General features: G+C 44.4%; 1 protein-coding gene and 1 pseudogene across 1 annotated transcript; one reads left to right on the top strand and one right to left on the bottom strand.

The window, feature by feature from the left end:
- Positions 1 to 1,013: 1,013 nt before the first annotated feature.
- On the bottom strand, positions 1,014 to 1,616 carry LOC118642665 (elongin-C-like). Its single transcript, XM_036280568.1, has 2 exons — positions 1,401 to 1,616; positions 1,014 to 1,136 (listed from the first exon to the last, which is right to left on the bottom strand). The coding sequence occupies exons 1-2, from the start codon at positions 1,614 to 1,616 to the stop codon at positions 1,014 to 1,016; spliced, it is 339 nt and encodes a 112-aa protein (XP_036136461.1).
- An 8,195-nt stretch (positions 1,617 to 9,811) lies between these two features.
- LOC118623284 lies at positions 9,812 to 16,366 on the top strand (annotated as a pseudogene).
- The last annotated feature ends 468 nt before the right edge of the window (positions 16,367 to 16,834 follow it).

Here is a 16,834-nt window from a genome sequence, read left to right as displayed (position 1 = left end):
GTATCAATTCAAACTTGTGAATTTAAACAAATTTCACGTTTCCATTCATTCTTATTGGTGGGAATGCCATTTTTAATCTATCATATTGTCAAAGATAAAAAAGTTTGAAAGCATACAGTGTTGGTGAAACTGTATAAAATGGCCAAGCCTCTATGAATCACAATTTGGCAATATAAAACAAATTATAAAATGCACATTTTTTTAACCCAACAATTTTATTTTTAGAAATTTATCCTACAATTACAGTCAGACATGTACAAAGTAATACATGTACAAAAATATTAATTGCAGGTCTTTTTATTTTAGAAAAAATTGGACAGAGATATTTGCACACCCATGTTCGTAGCAGCATTCTTCACAATAGCCAAAAGGTGGAAGCAGCCAAAGTGTCCATTGATGGATGAACAGATAAGCAAAATGTGGTATACACATACAATGGAACATGACTCAATCTTAACAAGGAAAGAAATTCTGTCACATTCTACAACATGGATGAACCTTGAGAACATTATGCTAAGTGAAATCACCAGTCATGAAAAGATAAATACTGTATGGTATCAGCCAAACTCACAGAAACAAATGGTAGAATGGTGGTTACCCGGGGGTGGGGAGAGGAAGAAATGGGGAGTTGGTGTTTAGTGGGTATAGTTTTTTGTTTTGTAAATGAAAAAGTTCTGGGCATTGGTTGCACAACAACATGGATACACTTAATGTTACTGAGGTTAAGGTGGTAAATTTTATGTTATGTATATTTTAGCACAATTAAAAGTTGAAATTTGCAGGCTATAGAAAAATAGGTGTTGGGATAGATTTGGTTCATGGGTCATAGTTTTGTAATCCCTGATTTAGGGTATTAAACTAAATACAAATATATTTGCTTGTAGATGCACAGAATTTGTCTGTACAGATAGAAAAGCTGAAAACAGTAGTTGCTTCTGGGGAGGTAAACTGGGTGTCGGAAAGCAGATGTGAGGGAGATTTACTTTTTTTATTATTATTATAATTTATTTTAGTTAACAATCTAGGAAGTTCGCAGCCATCAGCAGTTCCAGTGGAATTTCAGGTGCAATTGGGAATTCAGGAATCTCCGTGGAGCTGTTAGTGTAGCGAACCTTGTAAGTAAAATACATGCATACTTTTTTTTTTTATCCTCACCCAAGGACATTTTTCCATTTTTTGTTCAGGTAGAGTGGGAGGGAGAGAGAGGAACAGAGAGAGAGAGAGAGAGAAACATCGATGTGAAAGGAACACATTGAGTGGCTGCCACCCACACAACCGACCAGGGCCGGGGACAAACTGCAACCGAAGTACGCACCCTTAGCGGGAACCGAACCCGGGTCTCTCTGGACCGCAGGCCGACACTCTAACCACTGAGCCAAACCGGCCAGGGCCATGCATACTTTTGATAGCACATGTGAAGAGATCTCTCTAAAATTGACTTCATTAGTTTCGTTCTCAGCAAACTGACCTGGGCCACTCAACATGGCTTTTATTGTTCCTGATGTCAGTGCATGTTCTCTTTTTACAATAAATTCATGACCATCTGAAGATATCAATTTGACATACATGGCATCAGGGCCTTCACGGCCACCATAGGTTTTCTCTTCTCCATCCATTAAGTTCTTATGAAATTCTACTTCGCTTCCACAGGACGTTTAGTAGTTTCCTTGGGCTCCGGCAGAGGGAGGGCAGACTAGAGTGGAACTGTGTGGGGACACTCAGGATTTGGAGGGGGCTCAGAGCTTTTGCTGAGTTGCGGCCACACAAGACAGTGGTCATCTTGCTCCTTCCCAGGGCTCTGGGGAGAGGCAGCGGCCCCTCCCTCTGAGATTTACTTTTCACTGTATATTTTTGTATAACCTTTTGGGGATTCCTTGTGGTAAAATACATATAACATTAAATTTGACATTGTAATGATTTTAAAGTGTACGATTCAGTGGTGTTAAGTACATTCAGTGTTGTGCAACCTCACCACTGCCTAGTTCCAGAACTTCTTCATTTCCCTAGATGAAAACCCCAAACCTTTAAGCAGTCACTCCCCAGCTCCCCGTGCCCCCTAGCCACTGGAGACCACCAACCTGCTCTCTATCCCATGGATTTGTCTATTCTGAATATTTTATGTAAATGAAAACATATGATATATAGTACCTCGTGACCAGCTTCTTTCATTTAGCATAACGTTTTCAAGATTCATCGATGTTATACTAGGTAGCAATAGTTTATTACTTTTTCTTTAATTCTCACCCAAGCATATATTTTTATTGATTTTAGAGAGAGAGACAGAGACATTGATGTGAGAGAGAAACATTGATCAGTTGCCTTGAACATGCAACCTAGGTATGCACCCTGACTAGGAATTGAACTTGCAACCTTTTGGTGTATGGGGCAATGCTCCAACCAACTAGGCCACCCAGTAAGGGCAGTACTTCATTATTTTTTGTTTGTTTGTTTTTGTTAATCTTCACCTAAGGACATTTTTCCATTGATTTTTAGATAGAATGGAAGGGAGTGGGGGAGAAAGAGAGAGAAACATTGATGTGAGAGAAACATATTGATTGGCTGCCTCCTGCAGGACCCCAGCATGGGCTGGGGATTGAACCCAAAACACAGGTACATGCCCTTGAGTGAGAATTGGCCACCGGCCAACGCTCCGACCACTGAGCCAAATAGGCCAGGGCAGTGCTTCATTACTTTTTATAATTAAAATAATATTCCATTATGTGGAATTGCACACAATTGCTTATCCATTCATCTGTTTGGCTACTGCAAATAAAGCTGCTATGAACATTCATGTACAAGTTTTTGTTTGAACACCTTTTTTAAATTATTTTGGGTATACACCTAGCAGTAGAATTGGTGGGTCAAATGGTAATTCTATGTTTAACTTATTGAGGAAAACCACCAAACTCTTCTCCACCATCATGTACCTTTTTAATTGTATACTATGTGCATGTCCTATCCATCCAAAAAAATACAGTTTAGTATAAACTTTCTTTGAATATTAAAAAGTAAATTAAGTGGTGGTATACAAATGTATGTCCTTTACAAACTAATCCAGGGTTTAACACTACTATGCTATTATATTACATAGCATTTCTTTCTGACTTAATGGAGTTTAATACATAAAATTAAGTTTATAGTTTTTTGTTAAATGCCTATGTAGTCGATATGTAATAAAGTTATAGAATGCAAATTTCTTGTAAAACAGTAGTTATCGGCCACACTTAGGTCACCTGAAGCAAGTCTTCCTTATGTTAGAAAGAACCACTTACTTTAGGAGACAGCATAGAAATAGGTTCCAGGCTCTGGCTTTAAATGGACCTGGGTTCAAATCTGAATTCTGCCACTTCGTAGCTGTGTGACTTTATACAAATATTTTACCTATTTTGTGACTCTACTTCCTCATCTATTGAATGGGATGTATACCATCTACCTCATAATGTTGTTATGGGAAACAAGTATTTTAATCCATGTAAAACATTGTACTCAATAGATATTTAGTGCTTGTTTTTAAAGTAGTCCCTTTCAGTTATGTATGGTGATCAGATCATCATCATTCTGGAGAATTTAATGACTTGACAAAGTTGCCTCTTTTCTTCCAATTTCCTAATAACCCAGGTTGCTGAGAAAATCTTAGTCAGATTTGCAGAAACTAAGATGTCTCCTGGAAAGTGAAAAAAATTAAGATCCATCCACTTTCCTTCCTTTTAAGGTTTGTGGCAAATTGGGGGGAAAATGGCCACAATGTTTTTTCCATACCTGAACAAGAGACCTTTTGTAAAGTGAGGGCGGCTTCTCCCATCAAGAGGCAGGGTCTGTTTCTCCACCCTTTGAGTCTGGGCTTGGCCATGTGACTTGCTCTGGCCAATAGCGCCTCAGCAAATACGACTAAAACAGAGACACAAAAGGGGCTGGCACCCTGGGGAACCCAGGGCTGCCTAGAGAAGAATGAGAGGTCACGTAGGGCAGGGAGGTGGGTCTTGTTGGAATTTACTTTTATCAGATGAGAATTATAAAGGGAGACATGGGAGTTCAGGGTATATTCACAGGAGTGACTGTAACAGTGAGCAATGACATTAAAGCTGGGTAAGGAGGGAAGCAGAAAGGGAGGGAGCAAAGGACAGGGCAAAGGTGGTAAGATCAATCAGTTGTAGGTCCCACTGGAATCAGTTGTTGGGCTTGGGGTGCCGGAGGAGTGGTCAGAGCCTGGGATGCTTGAAATTTAGATTATGGAAGATTATTTTGCACTGTGGACCCAGTGCAAAATAAAAATACAGGGCCCCTTGTTCAAAAAGCAGGAAAAAGCTTTTTCCTTTCTTCCAGCGATTTCTCTTGATTTCTATTTGCTACTTAATGTCTAAATAAAGAAAAATTAAAAATTTTAAATTATTAGCATGATTTTTTTAAATTGTATTCATTTTTTTATTTTAGAAAGAAAGAGGAAGAGTGAGAGCAAGAGAGAGAGACACTGATTCGTTGTTCCACTTATTTGTGCATTTATTGGTTGATTCTTGTATGTGCCCTGACCAGGATCCAACCACAACCTTGGTGGATCAGGAGGACCTGCCGACCAACTGAGCTACCAAGGCAGGGCTAGCATGAATTTAATCATTCATCTTTATATTGTGCAATCCAAGTTTTAAATATAAATATCATAGTATTTAACTTACATGTGGAATTATCAAAATTACACCTTTTGTGTGCTATGGCTTGTCCCCAGAAGGTGCCTTGAAAAGTCCGGAAAAGACAAACACAAGAAAGACTGACGAAGGTTGGAAAGAGGAAGAGAAGACCCCCATACCCCTGCCCCAAGCTTGCAGCCAGACTAGGGCGCACACCCCTGCGCGCAGTCTCAGAGCGAGTGGAGCCCCTTCTGGCACACCTCACGCACACCTCCCGGGTGGGGATCTCTCCACGTGAGGTGCGCGAGCGAGCGAGCTCAGGCGTGCACACTGCTGGGTTTTGGGCGCCACCGGCCCACGGTGACGTGCTTTGGCGGGCTCGGTCTAGAGAAGTCAGGCCAGGTGTCCCTCCTGCCCAAGTCCGCCGCCCAAACCAGGACAGACCGGCGATCCCTGACCATATTGCCAGTTCAGTGTGCCAGTCACGCTCTGGACCTGGATCTGGGTGGGCGAGAGACCCTGCTCTACCAGCCGGGGTCAGGGTTGGCCACCACCAGAGCCCACATTGACCCTCCCCTTGACCGCGCCCAGCCCCCTGTCGGGGACAGAAGGTAGTAGCAGTCGCAGGGCAGGGACAGGGACATCGGAGGCTAGGGAGCCATCTCTAGGAGGCAGGACAGCGCCTTAGCCAAGCCCCTGGTGTATGCTCTAGAGTACTATGAGACTTCATCTCTAAAACTCAAATTCAAAGATAAAATTTTAAATGTCAAGGCAATGACAGCAGAGCATTAAAATGCGAGGCTCTTCTGAAGATGGGACCCTGTGAGACTGTCCTGGGCACACACCCATGAAGCCAGCTCGTGAGCAGGTATCGTGTCCCAAACATTGGAGATAACATCTAGAGAGCAATGCTGTCCGATAGAAATAAAATGTGAGTGACGCATATGAGCTACGTATGTCATTTTTGTTTTTCAAGTAAAAAAAAACAAAAACGGTAAAAAGAAACAGGTGAAGTTAATTTTAACTTATACTAAAATATTATCATTTTAACATGTAATCAATATTAACAATTATTGAGACCTATATATACTAAGACTTACAGCACATCTCATTCCAGTTAAATCGCCGCAAGTGCCCTGGCCAGTTTGGCCCCGAGGTTAGAGCATGGGCGGGAGGACCAAGGACTGAGGGTTGGATTCCGGTCAAGGGGCACGTACCTCAGGGGCTGGGCCCTGGTCCAGGTGGTGCCGGAGGCAACCGGTGGATGCGTTCCTCTCACGTCAATCTCTTGTCCTCTCACGTCAATCTCTTGCCCTCTCACGTCAATCTCTTGCCCTTTCTCATCCTCTCTTGCCCTCTCTCGTCCTCTCTTGCCCTCCCTCGTCCTCTCTTGCCCTCCCTCCATTCTATCTGAAGATAAACAGAAAAATGTCCTGGGTGAGGATTAAATAAATAAATTGCCACGTGGTGAGTGGCTAATGTAGTGGACAGGGCGGGTCTAGAGAACGAAAGCGCAAGGTTGTGACTGGAGTGCTGTTGATGCTGTTGACACTTGGTGGCTTAACATTGGCTGCTAAACAGAAATAGTTACCAACATTTGTCAATCACATGGCATTAACAAGCAATTTGGCACCAGAATTTCCGTGATTTTTTAAAATATGATGTGAGAGAGAAACATTGATCGGCTGCCCCCCATTGGGGATCGAACCTGAAACCCAGGCATGTGCCCTGACTGGGAATTGAACGGGGACCTCTCAGTCCATGGGAGGACGCTCGATCCACTGAGCCACGCCGGCGGGACTCTGTGAGTGATTTTGATGACTAGTGTGTTACTATTTTAACATAAATGTTATTAGATTTTAAATATTCCGTTATATATTATAGCAGTGTCATTCATCCAGACATTCATTAAACTGGTTCTAATGCTAGTGCTGAGAAACATGGCCCCAAATGAATGAGCATGCCAGGGGAAGTCAGATGTGTCGATTGCCATGAGGGAGGACAAGTAACCAACCTCATGCTCCTTGTTGTTAATTTAAGGAATGAACAACTTGGGAAATAATTGGGAAACTCTGAGAAATAAAAATCAACATTCAAGCAGATACACTTTTTCTTCTTTATTGATTTTAGAGAGAGGAAGGTAGAGGAGAGCGAGATAGAAACATCGATAAAAGAGAACATCAATTAGCCGCCTCCTGCATGCCCCGCACTGGGGATCAGGCCCACAACCTGGGCATGTGCCCTGACCAGGAACCGAATTGGCAACCTCTTGGTGCATGGGCCGATGCTCAACCACTGAGCCACACCTGCTGGCCAAGCAGATACCCTTCTAAGTTTGCAAAAATGGTTACATTACCAGACAGAAAGAATGGGGTTGGGAGGGGATACCTGGCCACATGGCTTCAGAATCCATGCCAGAGTAATGTGTACCTGAACTTTCCCGGTTATGCAGGTAAGCATTCTAAGAACACAAAGCCCTGCTCTGGCCGGTTTTGCTCAGTGGTTAGAACATCAACCCATGGACCAGTGAGTCTCGGGTTTGATTCCGGGTTGTGTGGGAGGCAACCAGTTGATGTTTCTCTCTTTCTCTCTCTCCTTCCCACTCTATCTGATATCCTCGGGTGAGGATTAAAAAAGAAAAAAGAACACAAAGCCCTGTTTTATACGTGTTCCTATGGGAGAAATTGAATGCTACTAGAATGCTGCCACTAGTACATTTCCATTTTCATCAGTCTTTTCCTCCCTTCCAGGAGTTACTTTACGGAGGGACTAGCCTGCCATGTAGTGGTGAAAGTGGGCAACTACAGGCTACTTAAAAAAAAAATTTTTTTTTAACTTATCTTTATTGTTGAATGTATTACAGCTGTCCCCCCTTTTTTCCCCCATTGACCCAATCCCACCCCCTTCCTGCCTTCCCCACACTATTGTCTATGTCCATTGGCTATGCATATATTCATATAAGTTCTTTGGTTTATCTCTTCCTACCCTCCCCCCCCTTCCCTTTGAGGTTCATCAGTCTAACAACCAATTTGTACTTCTTAATCCCTTCATCTTCTTCACCCATCCCCCCAGCCACCTCCCATTTGGCAAACAATAAAAAGTTCTCTGTATCTATGAGTCTGTTTCTATTCTACATGTTCATTTTGTTTGTAGATTCAATTGTTGATGGATACACACTTATTGCTATTTTATTGTTCATATTTTTGTTCTCCTTCAAGAAGACCTTTCAACATTTCATATAATTCTGGTTTGATGGTGATGAACTCCTTTAGCTTTTTCTTCTCTGGGACACTCTTTATATGTCCATCGATTCTAAATGATAGCTATGTAGGATAGAGTAATCTTAGTTGTAGGTTCTTGCTTTTCATCACTTTGAGTATCTCTTGCCACTCCTTTCTGGCCTGCAAAGTCTCTTTTGAGAAATCAGCTGACAGTCTTATAGGAGCTCCTTTGTAGATAACAAACTGTTTTTCTCTTGTTGCTTTTAAGATTCTCTTTTTGTCTTTAACTTTTGTCATTTTGATGATGATGTGTCTTGGTGTGGACCTCTTTGGGTTCATCTTGCTTAGGACTCTCTGTGCTTCCTGGACTTGTGTGTCTGTTTCCTTCACCAAGTTAGGGAAGTTTTCTGTCATTATTTTATCAAATAGGTTTTCAATTTCTTGCTCTCTCTCTTCTCCTTCTGGCACCCCCATGATGTGAATGTTGGTACACTTGAAGTTGTCCCAGAGGCTCCTTACACTGTCCCCTTTTTTGTGGATTCTTTTTTCTTTTTGCTGTTCTGATTGGGTGTTTTTTGCTTCCTTATTTTCCAATTCGATGGTTTGCTTCTTGGCTTCACTTACTCTACTATTGAGTTCCTGTAAATTATTTTTTATTTCAGTTAGTGCATCCTTCATTTCTGACTGGTCCTTTTTATTTTTTGTTTTTTTATTCCTCACCCAAGGATATTTTTCCATTTAGCATCAGATAGAGTGGGAGGGAAGGAGGGAGAGAGAGAGACAGAGAGAAACATCCATGTAACAGAGTCACATCAACTGGTTGCCTCCTCCTGCATGACCTGACCAGGCCCAGGGAAAAACCACAACCAAGGTATGTACTCTTGACCAAACTGAACCCACAATTCATTGGTCCTCAGGTAGATACTTTAACTGCTAAGCCAAACCAGCCCTTTTTTATGTTGTTAATTGTCTCACTAAGTTCCTTGGAGTTCTCCTTAAGTTCCTTAAAAGTCTCCCTAAGTTCTTTTAAGGTCTAAGTTCTTTGAGCATTGTTATAACCTGTGTTTTGAATTCTGCATCTGACTGATTGCTTATCTGCATTTTGTTTAGTTCTTTTCCTGGAATTTTGTTCTGTTCTTTCACTTGGGGCATGTTCCTTTATCTCCTCATCTTGGCTGGTTCCTGGTGTTTTTCTCTATGTATTAGGTAGAGTTGCTATGTCTCCTAGGCTTCGTAGGGTGGCCTATTGTTGTAGGTGTCCTGTAGGATCCAGTGGCACAGCCTCCCTGATCACCTCAGCTGGGCCCTCAAGGTGCACCCCTAGTGTGGACTGTACATCCTTCTGTTGTAATTGAGTCTTGATTGCTGTTGGCACATCAATGGGGGGGGATTTACTCAGGCTGATCAGCTGCAAGGACTGGCTGTGCCCACTGACCACTGGCCTCTGACTCTCTTGGAGGATCAGCAATGTAGGGGCCCAACACACAGAGCAAGACTTACTTCAGCAAGGCTCTAGTACCCACTGAGTCCATTCAATGAGTGTGTCACTTGTGGGGGTGGTTGGATGGTGGTGTTTCAATGTGGTCTGAAGCTGTCCACTGGGTGTGCTGGCTCTGGGGCAAGGTCAGCCTCTGCCTGTGTTCTACCTGGGGCCACCAGGCATAAGCTACAAAGCGATCTGCAGATGGCTGCTTCTTGTGCTGGGTTTGGAGATGTCCAGGAAAAGACATGTTGGGAACCAAGGCTGGCTGCTTCTAGTGCCAGGCCTGGGGCCACTTAACAAGAGACATGGGGCTCACTGAGACCAGATACTGCTTGTTTGAGAGATTTTAGGAAAATCTGAAGCAGAATCCTATGGTAAAGCCACTGGAAACAGCTTGGGTGGGCCCAAAGGTTGGGTGGGGCAGGGCCTCAGGGAATCACCAGGACGGGGCAAACAGTGTGAGCCAGGTTGCTAGAGGCTCAGATATGGCCTCTGTCTGCCGCCCCAGGGAAGCACTCACCAAAGGATCAACGGCCTCCCACAGTAAGTCAGTCCAGGAGAAAGCTGCCCCTCTAGCTCTCGCCCCAATATTGAACAATTCAGTTCTTCCCCTATGTCTCTGGTGCCTTTCAATCTGCCTCCCCCACACTGCAGCTCAGAAGGAGCAAGTCCATGAGCAGGCCCTTTAAGAGGAACTTCCTGGGACTCCAGAAGCCTCAGCCTCTGTTCCTGATGGTTTTCCAGCCAGAAGTGATGGGGACTTCTCTTCCTGGCACTGGAACCCTGAGGTGGGAGCCTGGTGTGGGACGGGGACCCCTCACTTCGCAGCCGAAGTGTCCCTCCTGATTTTTATCCGCCACACGTGGGTGTGGGACCAGCCCGTCCTCCTCTCCAGCCCTCCTACCAGTCTCCACGTGGCTGCTTCTTTTTTTTTAATCCTCACTGGAGGACATTTTCCCATTTTTTGTTCAGACAGAGCAGGGGGGTAGAGAGGAAGAGAGAGAGAGAGAAACATCAACATGAAAGGGACACATCGAGTGGCTGCCACCCGCATACCCAAACAGGGCCGGGGACAAACTGCAACCGAGGTACACGCCCTTAGCGGGACCCGAACCCGGGTCTCTCCAGACTGCAGGCTGACGCTCTAACCGCTGAGCCAAACCGGCCAGGGTGATGTGGCTGCTTCTTTAATTTTGTAGTTGTGGGACTTCCATTCAGCTCATTGTCAGGAGGTTCTGAATGACGGTTGTTCTGTTGTTTAGTTGTAATTTTGATGTGGCTGTGGGAGGAGGCGAGGCCGCCATCTTGACCGGAAGTTAAAAACTACGTTAAAATATTTAATGCCTCCCTGGTCAGTTTGGCTCAGTGGTAGCTCTTCAGCCCGAAGATCAGTGAGTTGCGGGTTCAATTCTGGCCAAGGGCACGTACCTCGGTTGCAGTTCGTCCCTGGCCCTGGTTGGGGTCGTAAGGGAGGCAACCAGTCGATGTGTCCCTCTCATGTCGATGTTTCTCTCTCTCCCTTTCTCTCCCTCTCCCTCCCTCCCACTCTATCTGAAGATAAATAGAAAAATATTCTCGGGTGAGGATTAAAAAATAATAATAATAATAATAAAAAAATAAAATGTTTAATGCCTAGTGTGTTGATACATCCAAAAAAAAAAAGGCAAGAAGGCCTTTCCAGAGACTGAGGATAGGCAATCAGGAGATAGATTTAAACAGAGAATGTTTAATATAAGAAATTATTAAGCTATAATAAAAGAACTATAAGACTGGAAGACAGGCTTTGAAGGGGGCTTCCCAACCCAAAGCTGGGGTTCAGACCTCACTGGAGAAGAGGTGGTTACATTCCACTGAATAGCAGTTTTCAAGGTGGCCTGGGGTGGAGGCAGAGGATTCTGGGAAATGTTTCTGCTTCTCCTCAGTAATGCAGAGGAGCCCTCAGAAATTGGGGAAGGGGAGACAGGGACAATACACAACCCTTCAGAGACCTGAGCTAAGGTGGAGTCTTAAGTCTGATCCTCACCTTGCCCCTGGCCTGAGGGCAGCTTCCCAGCAGCAGCTGAAATGAGCACTGGCCTCTGGGCGCCCATCCTTTCCTTTGCTCCAGGCGGGGCTCCCTACTCCAGTCTCACATCTATGATTTTTTTGTTTGACTTTAATGGTGAGAGACCTTGGGGATTTCCCCTACTTCCTGCCACCACCCAATAATACATTAAAATTATTTTTTCCCAGGATCCAGTTGTTTTATATGGAGAATCTAGTCCATCATACAGCCAAAAGCAGAAGATCCAGGCTACTTTTAAAAAGAATGATTCCTGCCCTGGCCTGTTCGGCTCAGCGGTTGGGGCATCGGCCTGCGGACCAGAGAGTCTCGAGTTCAGTTCCTACTAGGGGCACATACCAAAAAAAAAAAAAGAATGATTCCAACTCTAAAGACTCCTCTAATGTCAATGGAGTAATTGTAATGCCTCTGCTTGCAACGGCAGAAAACTAAAAGTAAGTGATTCAAACTTGTGGCTGTATCACAGAGGTCTTTGAGGATCTGATAAAAGGAAGGCATTCCAGAAAACTAATACCCTTAAAACAAGTTGCATACATTGTTAGGTGGTTCAAAGATCCCTGATGCCCATTTGTGGACCCTCTCCAAGGAGATTAAGAACCTGATCAAAGAGAAATAAGGTTGCAAACAAAATCTCAGTCCAGCTTTTATAAAAGGGCCAAAGCCATCAGAATTTTTCTCCCAGTGCTCTTCTGAACAAAAATAAAAGCATTTCTGATGAAATGTTCATCACCTGCCACTCCTAGCATTTTAGTTTTGTATATTAAAAACATAGTAACGTTTTTCATGTTGCATAAAAAGATCTGCAGCGGACTAGGGCCCCCTGTGTAATTAATATCTACATTGTCTTCATGCCTGTTTCATAAAGACTGAGCATAATTTTACTAATAAATTATCATAAAGCTTTATACTTATAATAACTTTGCTTATAAGAGATTTTCATGACTTCACTTCATCAGGAACAAAGTCCCAACTCAAACAATGTTCTTAGGGGAAAAACAGAGTTTTATGCAAGTATCAGTCTTTTCAACTGTTTTCAGGAACGCCCTGAGTAAAAGACTGGATCGTCTCATTTCACGCATGTTCACCTTGGCCCCTCGGCTAGCCTCCGTGTTCCCCAGGGAAGGACTGGCACAGTAGAAAGAACTGGGAGTCCCTTCTGGCTTCTGCCAGGTAGCCTTGGGCAAGTGAGTTCATATCTCCAAGTTTCCATTTAATCATCTGTCAAGGAGCAATGACAATATCCACGTAATGGTCAGGCAAGGGCAGTGAGGTTGCAAGAAATATTGGTTTCGTGGTGCAGCTCGACAAACGCTTACTGACTGATTGGGTAACTGAGAACTCTCTCTGGTTTATTGTCTAGCTAGGAAAAGGGATCCAGCTTTGTCTGCTGGGCCCATTTATAATTATGACTTGCCCATTGTTCGATGGAGGATCCTGTAGCCAAACAAATAAATAGTTAATTTAAAGTCAAGCAGCTCGGGCTTTTTGCTTTGGGTGGAAACTTAATTCCCAGAAAATCCATACATTATGTATAGACTGCCCTGACCTGAGCCCAGTTCAGGACGATCACGGAAGCACAGAAGATCACGGAAGATCAGAGACAGGGTAGGGGTGAGTTGACCCGGTTTAGAGCTTCCCTCTCACATTGCACAGATAAGGAACCTCCAGGGTCATAGGAGTTAATTTGTCATCAGGGTGATATTGATGTGGTTATTTCTGCTGTGGTCCAGACAGTAATCTTTCTCGACTCCTGTTGTGATACAGAGTGTCGGAAGTTTTTAGGATTAAAGATCACCTGAAATGGTCCAGCTACTTTGGAAGACAGTCTGCAGTTTCTTATAAAGTTATACGTATACTTACCATGACCTAGCAGTCCCATTTACCTAAGAGGTATTTACTGAAGAGAAATGAAACATCTGTCCACACAAAGATTTGTATGTGAACATTCCTAGCAGCTTTATTACAGTCACCAGAATTGGAAACAACTCAAATGTTCTTCCGCTGGTGCAGGAATTAACAAACAGTGGAACAACCAGACAATATAATTCTACTCAGTAATAAAAAGAAGTGAACTCTTGATACATTGAACAACACAGATGAATTTCAAAAACATAGTCTTAAGTGAAGAAACCCAGACAGAAAAAGTTAGATGATTCCATTTATAGGAAATGTAAGAAAGACAAAACTATAATGACGTGAAGAAGATCAGTTGTTGTCAGGGTTTGGGGGGGCAGAAGTGACCGAAGACACATGAGGAAATTTTTCAAGGTGATAGAATTATTCTGTGTCATGATTGTGGTGGTGGTTATATGAGAATATACTTTGTCATAACTCATCGAATTATACTTAAAATTAAATAATTTTATGACATGTAAATTATATTTCAATAAAGCTGATTTTTACAAAAAATGATGTGACTTGAAGCTCCCATGTTTTTCAATAAAACCTGAGACTAGCAACGTTTACTTAGGTTTGACCTGAGACTCCTTTTTCAGGAGGTCAGTGGGCCTCAGGGGAATCCTAAGGACCTGCTTCCGAGCCTGTGGTGGGAAAGGCTGATGCGGGTCCTAAAACCAAACTTACATGCTGTTTTCTGCTTGGGGAATCCCTAGGTTCAAAGCCCAGGAAGGAATTCAGAGTCACTCCTATGATGTGAAACAGGATATTGAACCACCTGGTGGGGTTAGAGGGGACCCTCACATGACCCCACATTGGTGCTGAACTTGGAGTCTTAGGGGCCCCTCTGATTCAGCACTGCCTTCCCAGAGCTTCCCACTGGGAAACACATTTCTTTTTTTTTTTTTCATTTATCTTCAGATAGAGCGGGAGGGAGAGAGGGAGGAAGAGAAAGAGAGAAACATCGATGTGAGAGAGACACATTGAGTGGCAGCCACCCACACAACCCCAACTGGGGCCGAGGACAAACTGAAACCGAAGTACGTGCCCTTAGCAGGAACCGAACCCAGGACTCTCTGGTCCACGGGCCAACGCTCTAACCGCTGAGCTAAACCGGCCAGGGTGGGAAATGCATTTTTTGCCACCAGGACAATGATCAGGAGTTGTCAAGCTTCTACCACCGTCTCTGAGCCTACCAATAATCTTGGAAGTGGGCTGTCAATCTTATCCCCATTTTATAGGTAAAAAAAACAAGACTCAGAGAGCTTGGGTGGCTTTTCCAGGATTACACAGCCCTGAATCAACCTAGATGGGGCCAGATCCTACGTCAAGCTTCTCTCCTCAAAGCCCTCCCTTTCGGCAGCAATTATCAGGGCGCCCGGTCTCCTACTCTTTCAGGGTTAGGCCTATGAAGATGCCACCGGGAAACGCCAAGATTTTCTAAAGACTGACAGCTCTGGGTCTCTGTAGCACTCAAACAATTTATTAAATTTTCAAGTCCAACTGCCCAGATTTCAGGGTTGAACATACTTTTTCTTTTTTTAAGTTTATTACATTTTTATTGATTTTTTTTTTAGAGAGAGAAACATCGATTTGTTGTTCCACTTATTTATGCATTCATTGGTTGATTCTTTTTTTTTTTATCCTCACCCAAGGATATATTAATTTGAGAGGAAGAGAGGGAGAGGGGGAGGCAGAGGGAGAAGAGGAGAGGGACAGGAGGGGGACAGGGGTTCGGGGGTGGGGGGAGAGATTGGTTGCCGCCCATACATGCCCTGAGGTATACAGGATGATGCTCCCACCTCCAACCAACTGAGCCACTTGGCCAAGGCTCATTGGTTGATTCTGTATGTGCCCTGACCAGGATCAAACATGCAACCTTGGTATATGTGGACAATGCTCTTACCAATGGAACTACCTGGCCAGGGCTCAGGATTGACAATTATTAAACATTTTTAAAAAGCAGATATTTATTACTGCGTGCTTGTGATGGCTACGGAAAACCCTCCCTCAAGCCTGCATGACCTGTCTGTTCAGGCTGTTTGTGTGGTGGTTTCTGAAAAATACAGACCCCAGGGCAGGTCCACTTAGGACTATACCAGGAACAGGCTGTGTGACCTTGAGTGGATGATTCAGCCTCTCTTTATCTGTTCCCTCATCTGAAAGCAAGGCAAAGGTTGTTCATACCCCTAGGGTTGTTGTGAGGATTAAATGAGGTCATCTCCATAAAGCCTCGAGACCAGGGCACAGCACGTAGCAACTGTGCAGTAAATGTTAGTTGATAAGAGCAAAAGAAAAGTAGCAGCGCCCTCAGCGTCCCGGATCCGTCTGTTGCTTCAACAGTGTTTGGACAGAACAGACCCAGGGATGCCCCTTCTTCCAGCCTCCAACCACCCCCCAAACTCTTTTCCAGCCACCACCTTCGGAACCAGCTCAGCCATCCTCAGCCTCCAAGACCAGCCAACACCGTTTTGTTAACCTTAACTCCGATTGCAACAGCCACGTGCTCCCAAACTCGTCAGAACTATTCCACTGAGGTAGAGGCTGCCGTCAACCGCCTGGCCGACCTGCATCTGCGGGGCTCCTGCACCTACCTCTCCCTGGGCTGCCATTTCCACCGCCCTGGAGGGCCTGGACCTCTTCCTCCGGGAGTTTGAGAGTTGTTCTTGGAGAAGCTCGAGGGCACCAAGCATCTCTGAAAAACGCAAAACCAGCATGGTGGCTGCATTTTCTTCCAGGATGTGCTGAATCCTTCCCAAGATGAGTGGGGCAAAACTCAGGATGCCATGGAAGCCGCCATGGCCTTGGAGAAGAACCTGAACCAGGTCCTTTCGGATCTGCATGCCCTGGGTTCTACCCACACAGCCCCTCATCTCTGTGACTTCCTGGAGAACCACTTTCTGGGCGAGCAGGTAAAGCTCATCAGGAAGATGGGCAACACCTGACTCACCTCCCCAGGCTGCCTGGCCTCCAGGCTGGGCTGGGTGAGTATCTCTTTGGAAGGCTCACCCTCAAGCATGGCAAGGAGCCTTTGGAGCCCAGAGGTCTTTGCGGGGCCCCTCTGCACTCCCCTGGTGTCTGACTTTTGTCTGAGCCTCTCCCTGAAACCACTAAGCATCACTATAACCATCCTGGAGCCCTCTCCCGTGCATTGGACCAAATGGAAACAATAAAGCTTTTTGCATAAAAATAAAACAAACAAAAAAGAGTGAAAGAAAAGGATTCTGAATTCCTTTCTGGGCTTTGAACCTATAAACTCCTGAAGCATAAAACAGCATGTAAATTCTGGTTTTAGAACCCTGCATCAGCCTTTCCCACCACAGGCTCAGAAGCAGGTCCTTAGGAATCCTTCTGAGGCCCACTGACCGGCCTGAAAAATTAGTCTAAGATTAGACTTAAGTAAACGTTGTTAGTGTTCACTTAAGTGCTAGGGATGTGACGTTAAGAGAGTGGTAGGCTCTGGGACCCTCTCAGCTTTCATCTTCAGCAGCAGATGGAAGGGAGGGGGCTAGCTAGGAGCAATTCAGCTCCGGGCTGCAATGGGGTAGGC

The sequence above is a fragment of the Molossus molossus genome, unplaced genomic scaffold, assembly GCF_014108415.1.
Source record: "Molossus molossus isolate mMolMol1 unplaced genomic scaffold, mMolMol1.p scaffold_m16_p_1, whole genome shotgun sequence".
Lineage (NCBI taxonomy): Eukaryota > Metazoa > Chordata > Mammalia > Chiroptera > Molossidae > Molossus > Molossus molossus.
Note: the sequence above shows the minus strand (reverse complement) of the source record. Positions and strands in the feature narration are given on the sequence as shown.